The sequence below is a fragment of the Alexandromys fortis genome, unplaced genomic scaffold, assembly GCF_014885135.2.
Source record: "Alexandromys fortis isolate MF-2015 unplaced genomic scaffold, M_Fortis_MF-2015_v1.1 scaffold_10, whole genome shotgun sequence".
In the NCBI taxonomy this organism is placed as follows: Eukaryota; Metazoa; Chordata; class Mammalia; order Rodentia; family Cricetidae; genus Alexandromys; species Alexandromys fortis.
In genome coordinates, this window is record NW_026067895.1 from 16,648,624 (window position 1) to 16,663,042 (window position 14,419).

At 45.9% G+C, this 14,419-nt stretch overlaps 1 protein-coding gene across 2 annotated transcripts in view; it reads left to right on the top strand.

Annotated features, from left to right (window-relative positions):
- Positions 1-674: 674 nt before the first annotated feature.
- Positions 675-14,419, top strand: part of Papss2 (3'-phosphoadenosine 5'-phosphosulfate synthase 2) — a 63,012-nt gene continuing 49,267 nt past the window's right edge. For both annotated transcript variants that reach the window (XM_050158757.1, XM_050158764.1), the window contains exon 1: positions 675-841. In XM_050158757.1, the coding sequence (XP_050014714.1) occupies positions 815-841 (27 nt within the window). In that variant the 5' untranslated portion in view covers positions 675-814. The remainder of the gene's footprint in view (positions 842-14,419) is intronic.

Below are 14,419 nucleotides of genomic sequence, written 5' to 3' on the forward strand. Positions count from 1 at the left end.
ACGAACAGCAATGGTGTCAGGTCTCCCGTTGTCCAGCCTCCCGGTCTGGCCCTGCAGACTTGCCCTTTGGTGACAGTGAATCCTCTGATCAGTCAGTCAGTGCTACCGTGGGCTGAACAGGACCCCTGACCGCGATGCCAGGCGCGAAGTGCAGTTAATTCACGAACTTCGGGCTTTCTATTCTTTTTGCTGTAATGATGCCTGGGGGTCACACTTTGCACTTACCGGCCAGGTTTGAATCCCCTTTCTTGGAATGCAATCTGGGGGAAACCCTAAATATCTTCATGACCTCATTTGCCAAACGGAGAGAAGGGCAGCCGCCTGAAGCCAGGCCACGATGGTGGCACACGAGGAATAAGGCAGGGATCACGGGAGTGTAGAGTGAGCATCCATAAGGTTTAAGTACAGTATAGGCTCTGATGCTCTGAGGTCCACAGCAGCAGGCCTGGTGGCCTCAAATGTGCTCACCCTTAACTCAGTACACTCTAGGATCCCGGGGATTCTTGTAGGATGCGAGATAGAGTGAGCTGTGAAGGATGCGCCTGGGTCCAGAGCTTGTCCTAGACCTGAGCTGGCAGGATGCCAGCGGGGAACCCCGCCCTGGCGGCTGCCGGGTCCCCGGGGCTGGGCGCTGCTGGCGGAGCCGACGGGGCGGAGAGGAGCGCGGCGGGAGGAGGAGTAGGAGAAGGGGGCCGGTCAAGGGAAGTGCGACGTGTCTGAGGAGCCTTTTTATACCTCCTTCCCTGGAGCCCGGCAGCCACCTCCGCCATCCGCGTCCCTGCGCCCTGGATCTGGGCTCCGCCACAGCCACAGCATGTCGGGGGTCAAGAAGCAGAAGACGGTAGGCTGCCAGCCGCCTGCCTGGCCGTCCCCTCCCGCCCTGCCGACCCGCAGTGGGTCCCGCCCTCCCCAGGAGTCTCGGACGCGGGACTCAGAGCCGGGAGGGAAGACACGGGTGCTCGGTGACAGGCAGGGACGTGGGGCTAAGTCCGCGTTCCCCTCAGCGGGCCACGTTCGGGGAGCCCCTCGCTGCCCGGTGCCTCTGGGAACCTCCATTCCCGGGGGTGGGGATGGGTATCCTACGAGCCAGAGTCGTCCTGAGCTTGCGAAGTGGGTCCCAACCAGAAAACAGGACTAGATAGGAAAGTCCCTTCTTCCTCCAGTCCGAGTCCCGCTGCCCCGTCTTCGCCTGGACCTCAGCGCGCGCAGAGTGGGTGGTGGGCTGAGCTTCTGCCAGGTCTGCTCGCTGACCACACGTCAGCGACAGCCACCGGGGTTCTTCTAACTTGGGACCCTTCTTGGAGTGGACTAATGATAGACTTTCACAGAACTGCAATTATCTAGGCTAACTGGAGGAAATTGCATTTCCATACCGGCAGGCTTTAACCCTCTAGTGTGGTTCTCTCCCTATTGGCACGCGGTGGGGCGCGGGGAGCTCCGTTTGATAAGTACGATCAGAGGGAGGGTTTCCAGAGGCTGCAGTTTTCTCCACAGCGAATCTGGGCAGTTCCCCTTTTCATGGGAAAGCTGAGGGTATATTTAAAGTTGCTTTTCCCATAACAACCCTGGCTGTCTCTTGTAAATTTTGCCTTCTTAAAAGTGACACTACAGCCCAGTAAAAGTGGAGGGAAAGCAGTAGTAATCATAGGCTCTGAGTTAGAAGGAAACTTACAGACATAATTCGAATCCCTCAGATGTGGTCTACAGGCCTTAAATAAAATCCCACCCAGTTAGCTAGCCGGCTCCTGAACACTGGCCTCTACCGCGGCATTGTTTGCCTCCGATGACTGTGGAGACGACGGCGAGTAAACACAGACTTGGCATGTAGTAGGTGTTCAATAAATGTGATTGTATGCTGCTCACGAGCGTACTCTGAGGGCTGGAGAAGTGAAAAGGAAAGGAGGGTGGAGGAGTCTGTCAGGAACTGGAGATGTGACTACGGGAAAATATGGGTGCCCTGCGTCCTGGGCTGAGGTGGTGGGTGTCACACTGGACCAGCGGAAGTGTCCAGGAGGAAGGTGGCATCACTATGAGATGGGGCAACAGTTGGGAGTTCAGTTGCCTCTGATGGACCCTCAGGACCGCATGAAATGAGCTGTCTGACTATTGCTTGTACTCCTGCATCCCTTGGTCAAGCTCTGTTAGGTGCCAAGTGGTGTTTTCTGCCGTAGCAGTTTTTTTGTTTTTTTATGTTGGTGGCATTTAGTCTCACCTCCTCACCTGCTTCAAGAGCTTCCAGTGCCTAGGAGGGACTTTGTCAGTCATCAGTCAGAAAGTAAACTCTCCCTTTCATGCCTCCAGTTAGAGAGAGTCTGTGAAGTACAGGACTGAAGGCAGGGCCTAAAAGGTCCATCCCAGAGGCTCCAGGTTCCAGTGAGTGTGCTGCTGCTTCTGCTTCTGCTTCTTCTTCTTCTTCTTCTTCTTCTTCTTCTTCTTCTTCTTCTTCTTCTTCTTCTTCTTCTTCTTCTTCTTCTTCTTCTTCTTCTTCTTCTTCTTCTTCTTCTTCTTCTTCTTCTTCTTCTTCTCCTTTTTCTTTTCCTTCTTCTTGTTTTTCTTTTTCATGTTTTTCTTCTTGTCTTTTCTTCTTGTTGTTTTTCTTCTTCCTCCTCCTCTTCCTTCTTCCTCTTCTTTCTTCTTCATTCTGTGTCAGTGATCATTTAGTACCCCAAGGCCTAACTGAAGAACTTCCCCACTTTTCCCTAGCCTAACAGTTATTTTCCAACAGCCACCCCAAGTTCTCCAAAGGCCCAGGACTTGCTGTTAGTCCTGTAAGAGGCTGGTTGTGGGTGCAGGTGAAGCTGTCAGTGTTAACTCAAACTGGGTCTGGACACCTTACAGAATAAATCAAACCTTTCTACACATGTGACCTCTGAACTCATCAGTTACTCAAGAAGCAGGTCTTGCCATCTCAGGAGGCAGCCTGGTAAGGGCTTTCCTTCATGGATTTGAAGAGACCTTTATGTTGCTCTCTGCCTGGTCAGAAGAGAACAGTCTGTTCATATAGCAGTCACCTCAATAACTTCGGATGCTTGTGGGACCCCTTCTGTGTGCCTAATGAGTGTGGAAACCTGGGTGGAAGGTGCAAAGTAACCTGAATATTGATTGGCAATTTTTTGTCAACAACAAAATTTCTTTTCCTCGAGGTTTCTGTTGATTTATTGGATTATATTCACCCAGTCTTCCAGATTATAACATTCTAGGACCAGTAAATGGTAACAACCAAATGAAAGAGTAGTGGAGATGATTCATCAGCTCTTGGTGTGGGAGGTCCTTCTGTCAATGTGTTGCTTTTATTGGTTAATTGTTGCATTAGGAGCGGTGAGGCTGTGTCCCCGGCACCCGGCTGCCCGCATGGCTAGCTTATGCCCAGAAATAATTACACGGAAACTGTATTCTTTCAAACACTGCCTGGCCCATTATCTGTAGCCTCTTATTGGCTAGCTCTTACATATTGTTTTAACCCATTTTTAATATTCTGTGTAGCCCACGAGCTGGCTTGCCAGGTAGGATCTTAACCTGCGTCTGTCTGGAGCAGGAGAATCATGGCGACTCCTTGACTCAGCTTCTTTTTCCCAGCATTCTCTTCTGTTTACTCCACCTACCTAATTTTCTGTCCTATGAGGGCCGAGGCAGTTTCTTTATTATTAACCAATGAAAGCAACAGATAAGATACAAGACCCACCTCCATCAGTTAATGAATAAAGAAAGTGGCTTGGCCTATAGCATGGGAAGAGGAAGGCGGAGTTAGAGAGAAGCCATGGACCTGCCAGAGACAGACGCTGGGAACTTTAGCTGGCAAGCCACAGCAACATGGCCATACACAGATTAATAGAAATGGGTCAAATTAATATGTAAGAGTTGGACAATAAGAAATTAGAGGTAATGGCCCCAGCAGTGAATTAATTAGTACAGTCTCTATTCTCTATGTGATTATTTCAGGTGTAAGCTAGCCGGGCAGTAGGGAAACAACAAGCTCCAGAAAAAAAAATCAAACTCTTCATAAAGAAAAGTAGTGTGTCCCTTCTGTGTTAACCATCTTTACCATGGAGAACAAACAGCTGCCAGTCACATCTCTCTTCTGCCCTCGACTTAACTCCAGCCCTCTCCCCTGCATACACAGATAGATACCTGGGGAAGGAAAGACAGCCTGTCTGAGATGCCAGTAAAGAAAGGAAAGCCAAGCCAGGGTACAGACTTCTTGCACTATCTTCTGGGTTGGCATTTTTCAAGACTCACAGATTATATTATGATCCTCTGAAGACAGTCAACTAAAAATCATGACTGAGCTGATCTCGGAAGCTAAGCAGGGTCAGACCTGGTTAGTACTTGGATGGGAGGTTGTTTTCTAGAGAGTGAAGCAAGCCAGTGCTGGGATTGCGTGGAAGAGGTGATAAAATCGTGAGGGCTCTCCACAGCTCTGGCAATGGTCTACATTTTCATTATTCTTATAAGTGGTGCTTTGCTCTCTTTTTTTTTCTTTTAAAATATTTATTTATTTATTATGGCTACAACATTCTGTTTTGCATATATGCCTGCTAGAAGAGGACACCAGACCTCATTACATATGGTTGTGAGCCACCATGTGGTTGCTGGGAATCGAATTCGGGTCCTTTGGAAGAGCACGCAATGCTCTTAACCGCTGAGCCATCTCTCCAGCCCCCCAGATAGAGCATTTTTGAATGAACATTAGGGGAAAAAGAATTCAAAAGCCACTATCCTTATACCAAATAAATTCATTAGTGATAAATAAAGTGCAATGAAGACCATTATGTTTGTAAATAATTAAAACATAATTAATACCCTAAATGAATATTAAATTAAGTATAAAAATACATTTGGAAAACCAGTTAAAGACATCGTCCCAGAAGCATCTCTGGGTGGAGGGAATGGCCAGTCCTTGCTAGAGCTGTGAGCTCCAATGCGCTAGGCTTCCTCTCATCCCCGCAGCATCTCTCACCCTGGAAAATTACTGAGCCTCCAGGAGAGGAGAAATGTGAGCAGAGAACGATTTAACTTCAGGTCTGTTGAACCAGTAAAACTAATACGCTCCTCGGCACCTGCTTCAGGAAGTCACCTTCTCGCCTACTGTCTCTCATGTGTAAAATGGGATTAAAGTGGCTTAATTTTCTTACCATCTGAAATATCATCTTACTGTGTAGCCCAGGCTGGCCTCAACCTCACAGTCCTCTCAGCTCCACTTCCTGAGTGCTGGGATTATAGGCCGGTGCCACCTTCGTGGCACATGCCTATCTTTACTTTTACTGCACTGTACTGTTGTGGTTTGGCCTAACGAAGAAAGCATGGGCTACTGGGGGTTGAGTAAATGACAACCGCTCGGATGTTTAATAAGAGAAAACAAATGCAGAGTTATGGAGGTGACATTTGAATAATTACTGAGAAAACCTGGGTGGACAAACACACGTCAGTAACCCAAATGTTGTACTGCTGATAGTTTGGCTCACATGCTGGTGAAGACTAGCAGTCCACGTATGACTAAATATTGGTCTAACTTCCCTCTACCCTTCCTGTGCCTTTGCCTAGTTCCAGGTGTACCTTAAAAAAATCAATGTTTTCCCATTCATGCTGTGATTCCCAATAATGGGTCACCTGTTTGGACCTTCATAAAGTTAGAGATATTTACCCTTGAGGCTTTTGTCCCTGAGATAGCTATGTTTGCCTTTTATCATCTTCCTGCTAAGACACCTGGCTCTGTGGTTTTCTTTGGGAATAATTAGGCTTAGCTCAACCATGGAACCTACAGGGAATGAGATCCTGAGAAAGGTATCAGTGATGTCAGCTTCGGTCCTAAGAGACCTCTGTTTATTTCAGAATCTGCCACTAACTGTAAGGGTTCACTAGACTGTGTTTGGAACTCTTTAGAGACCTCAGAAAACAAAGGTAAATTAGCTTCAGTGGATGGCAGGCATGTCAGCAGACCTTCAGTGCCGGGGCAATCTGTTCATGTGGCAGCTGACACGGCTTGTGTGCTCAGAACCTGCCGCGCTGCCTGGCCTAGAGAAAGTGCCCAAGACATGTGGAATGAATGGCTGAACTCATAGCTACAAAATCCATCAGTGCACCACTGAAAATGTGCATTTTTAGTACATTTGATATTGACCCTTTTTGTTCTTGTGTGTTGGCTTATCTTTTTTTTTTCACTAGGAATTTGTCATTATTACCCCAAAAATCATTTCCTGGAATTCTTTGTGGCTGTGTGGCCTTTATCAGGACTGAATTGCTTTTGATCCTGGCTTCACTCCTGGTCTGTGATCATTAGAACATAACTTCGCTCTTTTTAAATACCACCCAAGTTGTACGAATTTGAGTGTGTACCTAAGACCTACCTAGTGGATGCAGCCTTTTCACAAAATTCCACCTACCCTAACATGCCCTTCATACCCCAGAGTTACTGTCCTCAGAGGGCTAGAAGGTGGCCTTGTTCTGGTCCACCCTTATTTTCAGGGCACAACTCAAAGAAACCCTGAATAATAGGAAAATGGTCTTGTGTGTGTGTCCTGCACCAATTTCCGTTCTGTTTCTACTAACCGGGCTGCTGCAATCAGTGCACATATGTTCCTGCCAGCAAAAATAAATAAGGGGAAAAGCGCCCACAAACTTGCTCTTTGGGCTCCTATTTTGTTCCAGATTTCAGCCTGGTAGCTTCTTTCCATTCCATAGTTTTATTCTGTTTTTAATCAGACTGTTTTATACTATAATAAGCGTTTTTAGCTACTATCTGTAAAAGGCTAAAGGATAAAAATAAAAATAAAAAGGGAAGGAAACATGCAAAGAACATGGCTGCTCCTAGGTTTGGTGGAGGAGATTTAAGGCAGATATCCGGGTGGGTGTAGTCAAAGGAAGGAACATTTGGGAGAGTCCAGAGTGGACATGACCAGACTAAACTGTACCATGTGGGGCTACGGGGAGGGGAAGAGAAAAGAGAGAGAGGGGAGTCAGGTGCAGCATTCAGGAGGCCCAAAGGTACGAAAAGCGTGGATAACCAGAATGGGTGGATTACCTAGAGAAGAGCAGCCCAGGCTCCTGGGCTGGAGAGTTCAGGCAAGTGGGGATAATGCCAGCCATGAAGGCCCTGAATCAGGTAGGAACTGAGGGACGCATGGATATTGGAGGAGGCTGCTTGTTCTTCCCAGCTGCCTGCTAGCTTAGACCTGAAATAATCACACAGTAACCATATTATTTAAATCCCTGCTTGGCCCATTAACTCTAGCTTCTTATTGGCTAACTCTTATATTAATTTTAACCCATTTTTATCAATCTGTATATCACCACATGGTTGTGGCTTACCGGGTAATGTTCCCAGTGTCTGTCTCCAGTGGCTCCAGGGCTTCTCTCTAACTCTATCTTCCTTCTCCCAGCATTCAGTTTAGTTTTTCCCACCCAGCTCTGTTCCCCTATAACTCTGCTATAGGTCCAAAGCAGTTTCTTTATTCATTAATCAATAAAAGCAACACATAGACAGAAGGACCTCCCATACCACACGGAGAACCTGGCAAGGCAGCGTCAGCTTTGGTAGGTTAACTAAGCACCACAGCCCTTTGTCCCAGGTTTGAAACCTAACAGCTAACTCCTCACTGCTGAGACAAACACCCCTGCCTCTTCTCAGCTCCTGTTTTCATTAACATTTCATGCCCAGCATGTGTCTGACCAAACCTGAATCGGTCTTAAAACAAGCAAAAGATTTATTTTATTTTCATTTCTCTGTGTGTGTCCCTGTGTGAGTATATGCCACATGTATGTGCAGTCCAGAAAAGCATGTCAGAGCCCCTGGAACTGGTGTTACAGGCAGTTGTGAGCTTCGTGATGGGAGTGTTGAGAATCAAATTCTGGTCCTCTCTGTATGAGCTGCAAGGACTCTTAACTAATGGGCCACCTCCCCAGCATCCCCCTCCCCTCCATGCTATTTTTAAAAGGGAGTATTCCATGAACAAGAGAACTTGAATCAGCTAAGCAGTCAGAAATAGGAAACTGAATTCTCTTTTGCCCATCTAGCCTTGGTAGCCTTAGAGACGTGCATTCCCTGGCATACCCTCTGTGTTGGTCTGGTTCTCATATGAGAAAGACGGCTGCAGTTTCAAACACCTCTCCTCTCCGAGCCCGTAGCATCACTGTGCTTTCTGGTGCAGCCCTAGGACTCTGGGAAAACCAGGCGGAGCAGGATAAGTTCCTTGACATTTCCACACTAGGCTCGCGAGTGCGGGTGGCAGTTTCTCCTCTGTTGAGGAGCAGGGGAACTGCTGAGGCTCACCTAAGACTCTTCCCTGTGAGATCAGAAACACAGCAATGCCCTCACCCTTCTGCATCCCCGAAGCTCTACGGTCTCCCTGTCCCCTAAGCCTAGCAGAGGAGCCCACCTCCACTCCTTTCCGGAGAAACTTCATCCTCTAAGCTCCCCCTTGGCTGTCTTCTAATAAAGAATACAAAACCTGCCCAGAAGGCTCACTGGTTTGGCATAAGCCTAGGGTTTGTTGCAAACTTGCTCTTCCTTCACAACCCTGCTTTATCACCACTATTTTCCGCAATTTAGGATAAATAAATAGGTACCTAATGTAACAGTTTTGCCGTGCAGAAGTGCAGGATATGGAACTAGGCCCTGATGATGCCTGGTGTATGTCGTGTGTCCTGGTGGCTGCGGCGACTCTTCCTCTGTTGTAAGTTTACTGCTGAGGTTGGTTTCCAGTAACCGGTATTGTGAAAATACAGCTACGGTCTAAGCCCAGCAAACTCGGTTTGTCTAGTACAAATATTAATGTCGGTAATAAAAAAAAAATAGAGTGGTCTTCTATTAAACGTTCCTAACACAGCTGTCTAAACATGTTCTCTAAAATGCTGCTTCATTCATAACGTTCATTTGTATGATGGATTCACATTAGCTGTAACTAACTAGTTCGTGTCTGCTTTACAGGTTTCATTATTAGTATTTCAAATTTCCCAGGGATGGTGGTGCACACTTTTAATCCCAGCACTTGGAGGCAGAGGCAGAGGAAGAGGCAGAGGCAGAGGCAGAGGCAGAGGCAGAGGCAGAGGCAGAGGCAGAGGCAGAGGCAGAGGCAGAGGCAGAGGCAGAGGCAGAGGCAGAGGCAGAGGCAGAGGCAGAGGCAGAGGCAGAGGCAGGTGGATCACTGTGAGTTCAAGGCCAATTCAAGCTGGTTCTGACCCAGCCAGGGTTACATAGTGAGACCCTGTCATACACACACACACACACCACACACACACACACACACACACACACACACACACACACACACACACATACACACACCACAGTTTTTATCAACCAAGCAACTATATACAGCATAATTACACTACAAATTACACTACAATTACTTTTCTTTAACCTGTATCTGGTAGACTCTTTTTAAATTATGCCCCCACCTGCCTCACTTATCCACACCCTGCTTCAATCACTGTTAATGTATGGACATTCATTTATGCCTTCGCAGTTTCCAAACAAACTAGCAACTTAAGGTATTAGATGGGGCTCAGCTGTTAGAAGTACTTGTTGCTCTTCCGGAAGACCCAATTTCAGTTCCCAGTACACACATCAGGTGGCTCACAACAGCCTGTGACTCTAGCTCCGTGGAGAGCTGTGCTCATGTCACACACACACACACACACATACACACACACACACACACACACACACACACACACACACTAACCAAGATAATATATTTAAAAAGAGAAAAAAATAGTGATTTTCTTATTTTAGCTAGCATTTAAAAATGTGAATAGCCGTTAAAGTCCCCTGCTGGAGAGTCCTCTCTTTATGGCTGTCTGTCTTCTGCCGGTGTCTTCATCCCGTCCCTCTGAAGTTCCTGACAAGGTCCTCATTTATGTATTTGTCTGTTGACTAAGCAAATATGTGTTGAAGGCCTAAGCCAGGAACTCCACTCTCCACAATTGAGTCTAGCTATTGAAGCCCTACATTCTTTATTTATAGATTTTAGCCCATTCAAATGGCCTAAGTCTGTTTTAAATGAGGCGCTTGTACCCTACCCACCCACCACAATCTTTATGTCCTATAAGCTTTCTGCCCCAGGAGTCTTTCAGTGGCCTTGAATCAAAAGCAATAAAATTTCCAACTGACTATTCTTACATATTTAACCCTTTTTTCTACTAAGTTAACTTTTACATGTGTGATACTGAGGGTTGAATCCAATGCCTTGTGAGAGGTAAGGAAACAAAAATTCCACTACTGAACTGTGTATCAGCAACTCCCTTTTCTTGCTTTTTGAGACAGGAGCTCGCTGTCCAAAAAAAAAAAAAAAAAAAACAACTTAAGTCATCTATCCTCCATATGTGTGTGTGTGTGTGTTCAAGGAAGACAGACATTCCAGAAAATTAAGAACCTCCCCCCTCTAATGCCTTCTATTACAGCTGATGCACAGCAATCGGAAGCTTTGTTAGGTCCCGGATGGCCACCCTGGTGACAATTTGGCAACTCCATTGTTAGGCTGCAATCCCGACTACACAGCACGCACCTAGCACTTTTCTTTCTACCGTATGTCCTTTGAAAATGGCCCTGCCCTTCCCCTACAACTTTGTCTCGACTTCTAGTCACCCAGAAATGATTTCTTTTATAAATAAGATAAATATTACCTCCTAGTTGGCTTATCAGTGAGTGAGTCAGACCACACTCCCAACTCAAGGTTAGCACTTCGCTCTAATCTTCTGGAGATAGAAATGCAGACCAAAGAGCAGTATTAGAAAGATGTAGTTTGACAATTCCAAAGTAGCCCAGCCAGTTTGTCCTTAGAAACATGTATTCATTTCTTCTTAAACCCTCCCAAACCACTGCCTATTAAGATATCAGGGATGGTGGTAAAATTTAGTTGCCAGACTGCTTGCTAAGCCTTTGGAAGCCCTGGGTTAACCCCCCAGTCAGTGCTGCAAAGCTGAGCTTGGTGCTAAAAAGCTTGTACTCTTAACTCTCAGGAGATAGAGACAGCAGAATAGAAAGATCAGGTCGTCCTCAGGGTGAAGTCAGTCTGGGGTACTTGGGACCCTGTCAGAGAGGGAAGGAGAAGGAAAGGGAGAAGGGAGAGAGAGAATCGCCTCATGGGCAATACAGAAAAAATCACACTAGGCGGAAAGCTGGATTGGGTTCAGTGGCATGTGCAAACCTCAGACCAGCACCATCTGGTCAACCTTCCATAGCTGCTGTTTTCCAGGTTCATGAGGCATGGGGAAGTTGATGGCAGCAGTCACAAGGCCCCTGGGTATATCTGCTGAGCTCACCAAGTCCCCACAGAGTATTTTCCCCCTCGTTTATATCGGTAATTACAACTCTCAGTCCATTGGGTCTCTATTACCACAGTGTTTTGTGTGGTTACTGAAAAATAAGAAAAACATTCATACTCATCCCTGGGTTTAAATGAGCCGTGCACATAAAACCTGGACAGTAAGTCCTAACCGAGGAGTCTGCACGCTTATCTGGAGTTTCGCTTTTTAGAACATGCTTTGTGACCAATACAAAATTCTCCTCTGCTGTGGTCTATTTTTTTTTTCTTCGCTAGTATTTATTGAGTTCTTATTTACCTGGCATCAATACTGGGGCATCCTACACATTAGCTCTTTCAGTCCTTACCAAGTCACCAGCAAGTGTATGACCAACAGTCCGGAGGGAGCTTACTCAGCTGACACAAGCGGCTAAAAGCTTTCTCGCTTCGCGCTAATTAAGTTGTTGATGTCACAGAGGGAGTGAGGCATGATGCCAAGTGGCATGCCCAGCTGGCTCGTGATATATTGCCGCCTCATTTGGACAATATTTTGGCAGCTATCTACCACCGATATATCAAGACAATAATGAATTCAATTAGAAGGCACTCCTCGGCAGTTTCTGTGTTCCCATTATCAGACACATCTCCGCTCTCAGAGGGAAAGAAGAGAGGAAAGTTTCCTTGGACAAGCAATAATTTTGACGGCTTAGCCTTACTACTTTGCTAGTGTTCAATGAAAATGGACGGAATAGTTTGTTTCCATGAAAGCTGGCAATATGTGAGCTAAGCATGTTTTATAGAGGATAAAAGGACCCTGGAAACTAGACCACCAAAGGATTTTTTTTTTTTTTTTACAGTAAAATTTTGACCTAACTGAAATGCAAGGCTTAAGAGTTCGGACCACCAGCTCTTTCCCCATTTCACCAGGAATGGGTGAAGAGTTTTACCAGAAGTCATGGGGTTGTAGAAGGCATCCGATGTCATCTGCATAGTACAGGGAAGTCCAAGTGTTTTGTCGATCAGTGTTGTGAAGCTCGGTGTTGGGAAGGTCTGGGTACCATTACTTGAAGTCCACTGTAGAAGAGCATGGAGTCCAAGTTTGTTGTAGGGGGGAAGTATATTGCAGGGAGTAAAATTAGAGTTTCTACTGGAGAAGAATTCTTCTATTTAAATAGAAGGGATGGTAGTCACCATGTAAACACTGACTTTATCCATGACTTCACAATGGAACACAAAAGTCTACCAGAGGGAGGTATTCTGTTGGTACAGCCACATGAAATAGATGAAGAAATGCAGGTCCCCATACACACCTTTATTCTTTCTTCTTCTTTTCACAGTGTTGAAACAGAGTGTTATGACCATCCCTTGTGTTATTAATTCTCATTGAGAACATAAACTGCTTGGGCATTCCGAAGGGCACACTGTCAATCTTCAGAAGGGGTGCACTGTCGATCTGAAGACGTTTGCTGAGAAGGGAGTAGCATTTCTACAGGGCCTTTGCATAAAGGGTCCCAGCTCCTCCTCACTGTAATCTGCGGAGTAGTTGGACTTCTTAGATTCATTTGCCCTGTTTTCAGCCAGCCCAACCCTCCCAGTTAATAGGATAGATGGAAAAGATTTTATAACTGTGAGAATGGATACTATCTGGTTACTTAAAGACATGTTTTAATTTTATCTTTGTGGATGCAGACTAATGAAGTGAAGAAATTGAAAAGATGGAGTCCCACATTGAAAATTATTTCCCCGGGGGACTATTTGGAAAGTTGTATAAACTTTAGAGGACGTGGATTTTAGCAAATGTCATTAATTGGCAGTAGACATTAGCTTGGATACCGCCCTGTGGCTGGGTTAAAAACAGTAGTCCTTGGACTCAAACCCAGCATTTCACCTTAATAGTACAAGGCTGTATTGTTCCGGTGAATGAATGCAAGCACTCAAGGGTAAGTGTGCTTAGAACTAACTGCTGCCATTTACACGTAACTCTAGACCTTGCCTTGTTCATTATGTAAGAGCTTCACAGTTGAGCATTCATGAGTTACAAGGTCCCAAAGGCCAACGGGCTCTGAGCCTCTTCTGGGATGTGCTGAAGGTTACACTGGCATTTCCCTGGCTCAGCAAAGAATTTTAATCTTGTGTGGTTCAAGGATCCCATGTCATATACACAGTCCGATTAACAGAACCAATTGAAAAAAAAAAACCCTTAAGGAAACACACAGAGGTAACACAGCACAGTCCAAGGCAGAAGAAGAACACTGTGGTCCCTACTGAACTCTGTGCAGGGGGACTCACACGTTTCAGGAGCTTCGATTTGAAGTGTATTGTGTTTGCATGAGGGTTACTGTCACTGTGTATTAGAGTGGGGTTCCTCTGGGTGTATATGATGCTTTCTTTCATCACGCTTGCCAAGGCTTTATTCGTGCGGTTACTAATTATCCCAGCAGCTCTCGATAAAGGGTTCACTCGAGATCACTTGTCAAAGATGAGGACAGTAAAATAAAAAGATAAAGCAAACGACCAGCTGATTGATAGCGGCGGAAACTCCAAGCCTACATGTCCTCTCAGGGCCGAGAGTAGCTGAAGATATCCGAACGGCATTTATAATGAAGAGCCCTTCTTACCAGTTCTTGAGTTCATTATGAAGTGAACCATGTACCGGCCTGGTTTCCTTTCGAAAGCCCAGTGTTGTAAACTGTTCTATAAAAAGGGGAATCCATTCCCCTAATGATGCCTATTTTTATGTGGCTCAAATCCAGTCCCTTGCTTCCTTTCGTAACCTAAGTATTGTTTCTTTATTTTTAGAAGGTTTAAGGAAAAATCAGAGGGACTTCCTACCTGACTCACGGCATATGAAACATGTAAGGAATTAAAATTTTGCTGACTCTAAAGCAGCTTCGTTGGCCCACAGGATGCTTGTTTTATGATGACCACAGCTGCTCTCAGAGCAGATGTCTGGGATTGGAGATCTTGAGCAAAGCCTGCCACCTCCTGCCGTGGGCCGCTGGGGGTTCTGTGTTCAGTCCTGATGATGAGGCCTACTGGCCATTAGTGCTTGGCTGGAGATAGCTGCATTTGGAGAGCTGCACTTTATCAGCTACGCTGAAAGGCTTGTTATATTGCCCTTGGGTTTATTTTTTTTTATTGTCCTTGTTTTTTTTTTCTTTTAAAAAAAGATATATGCT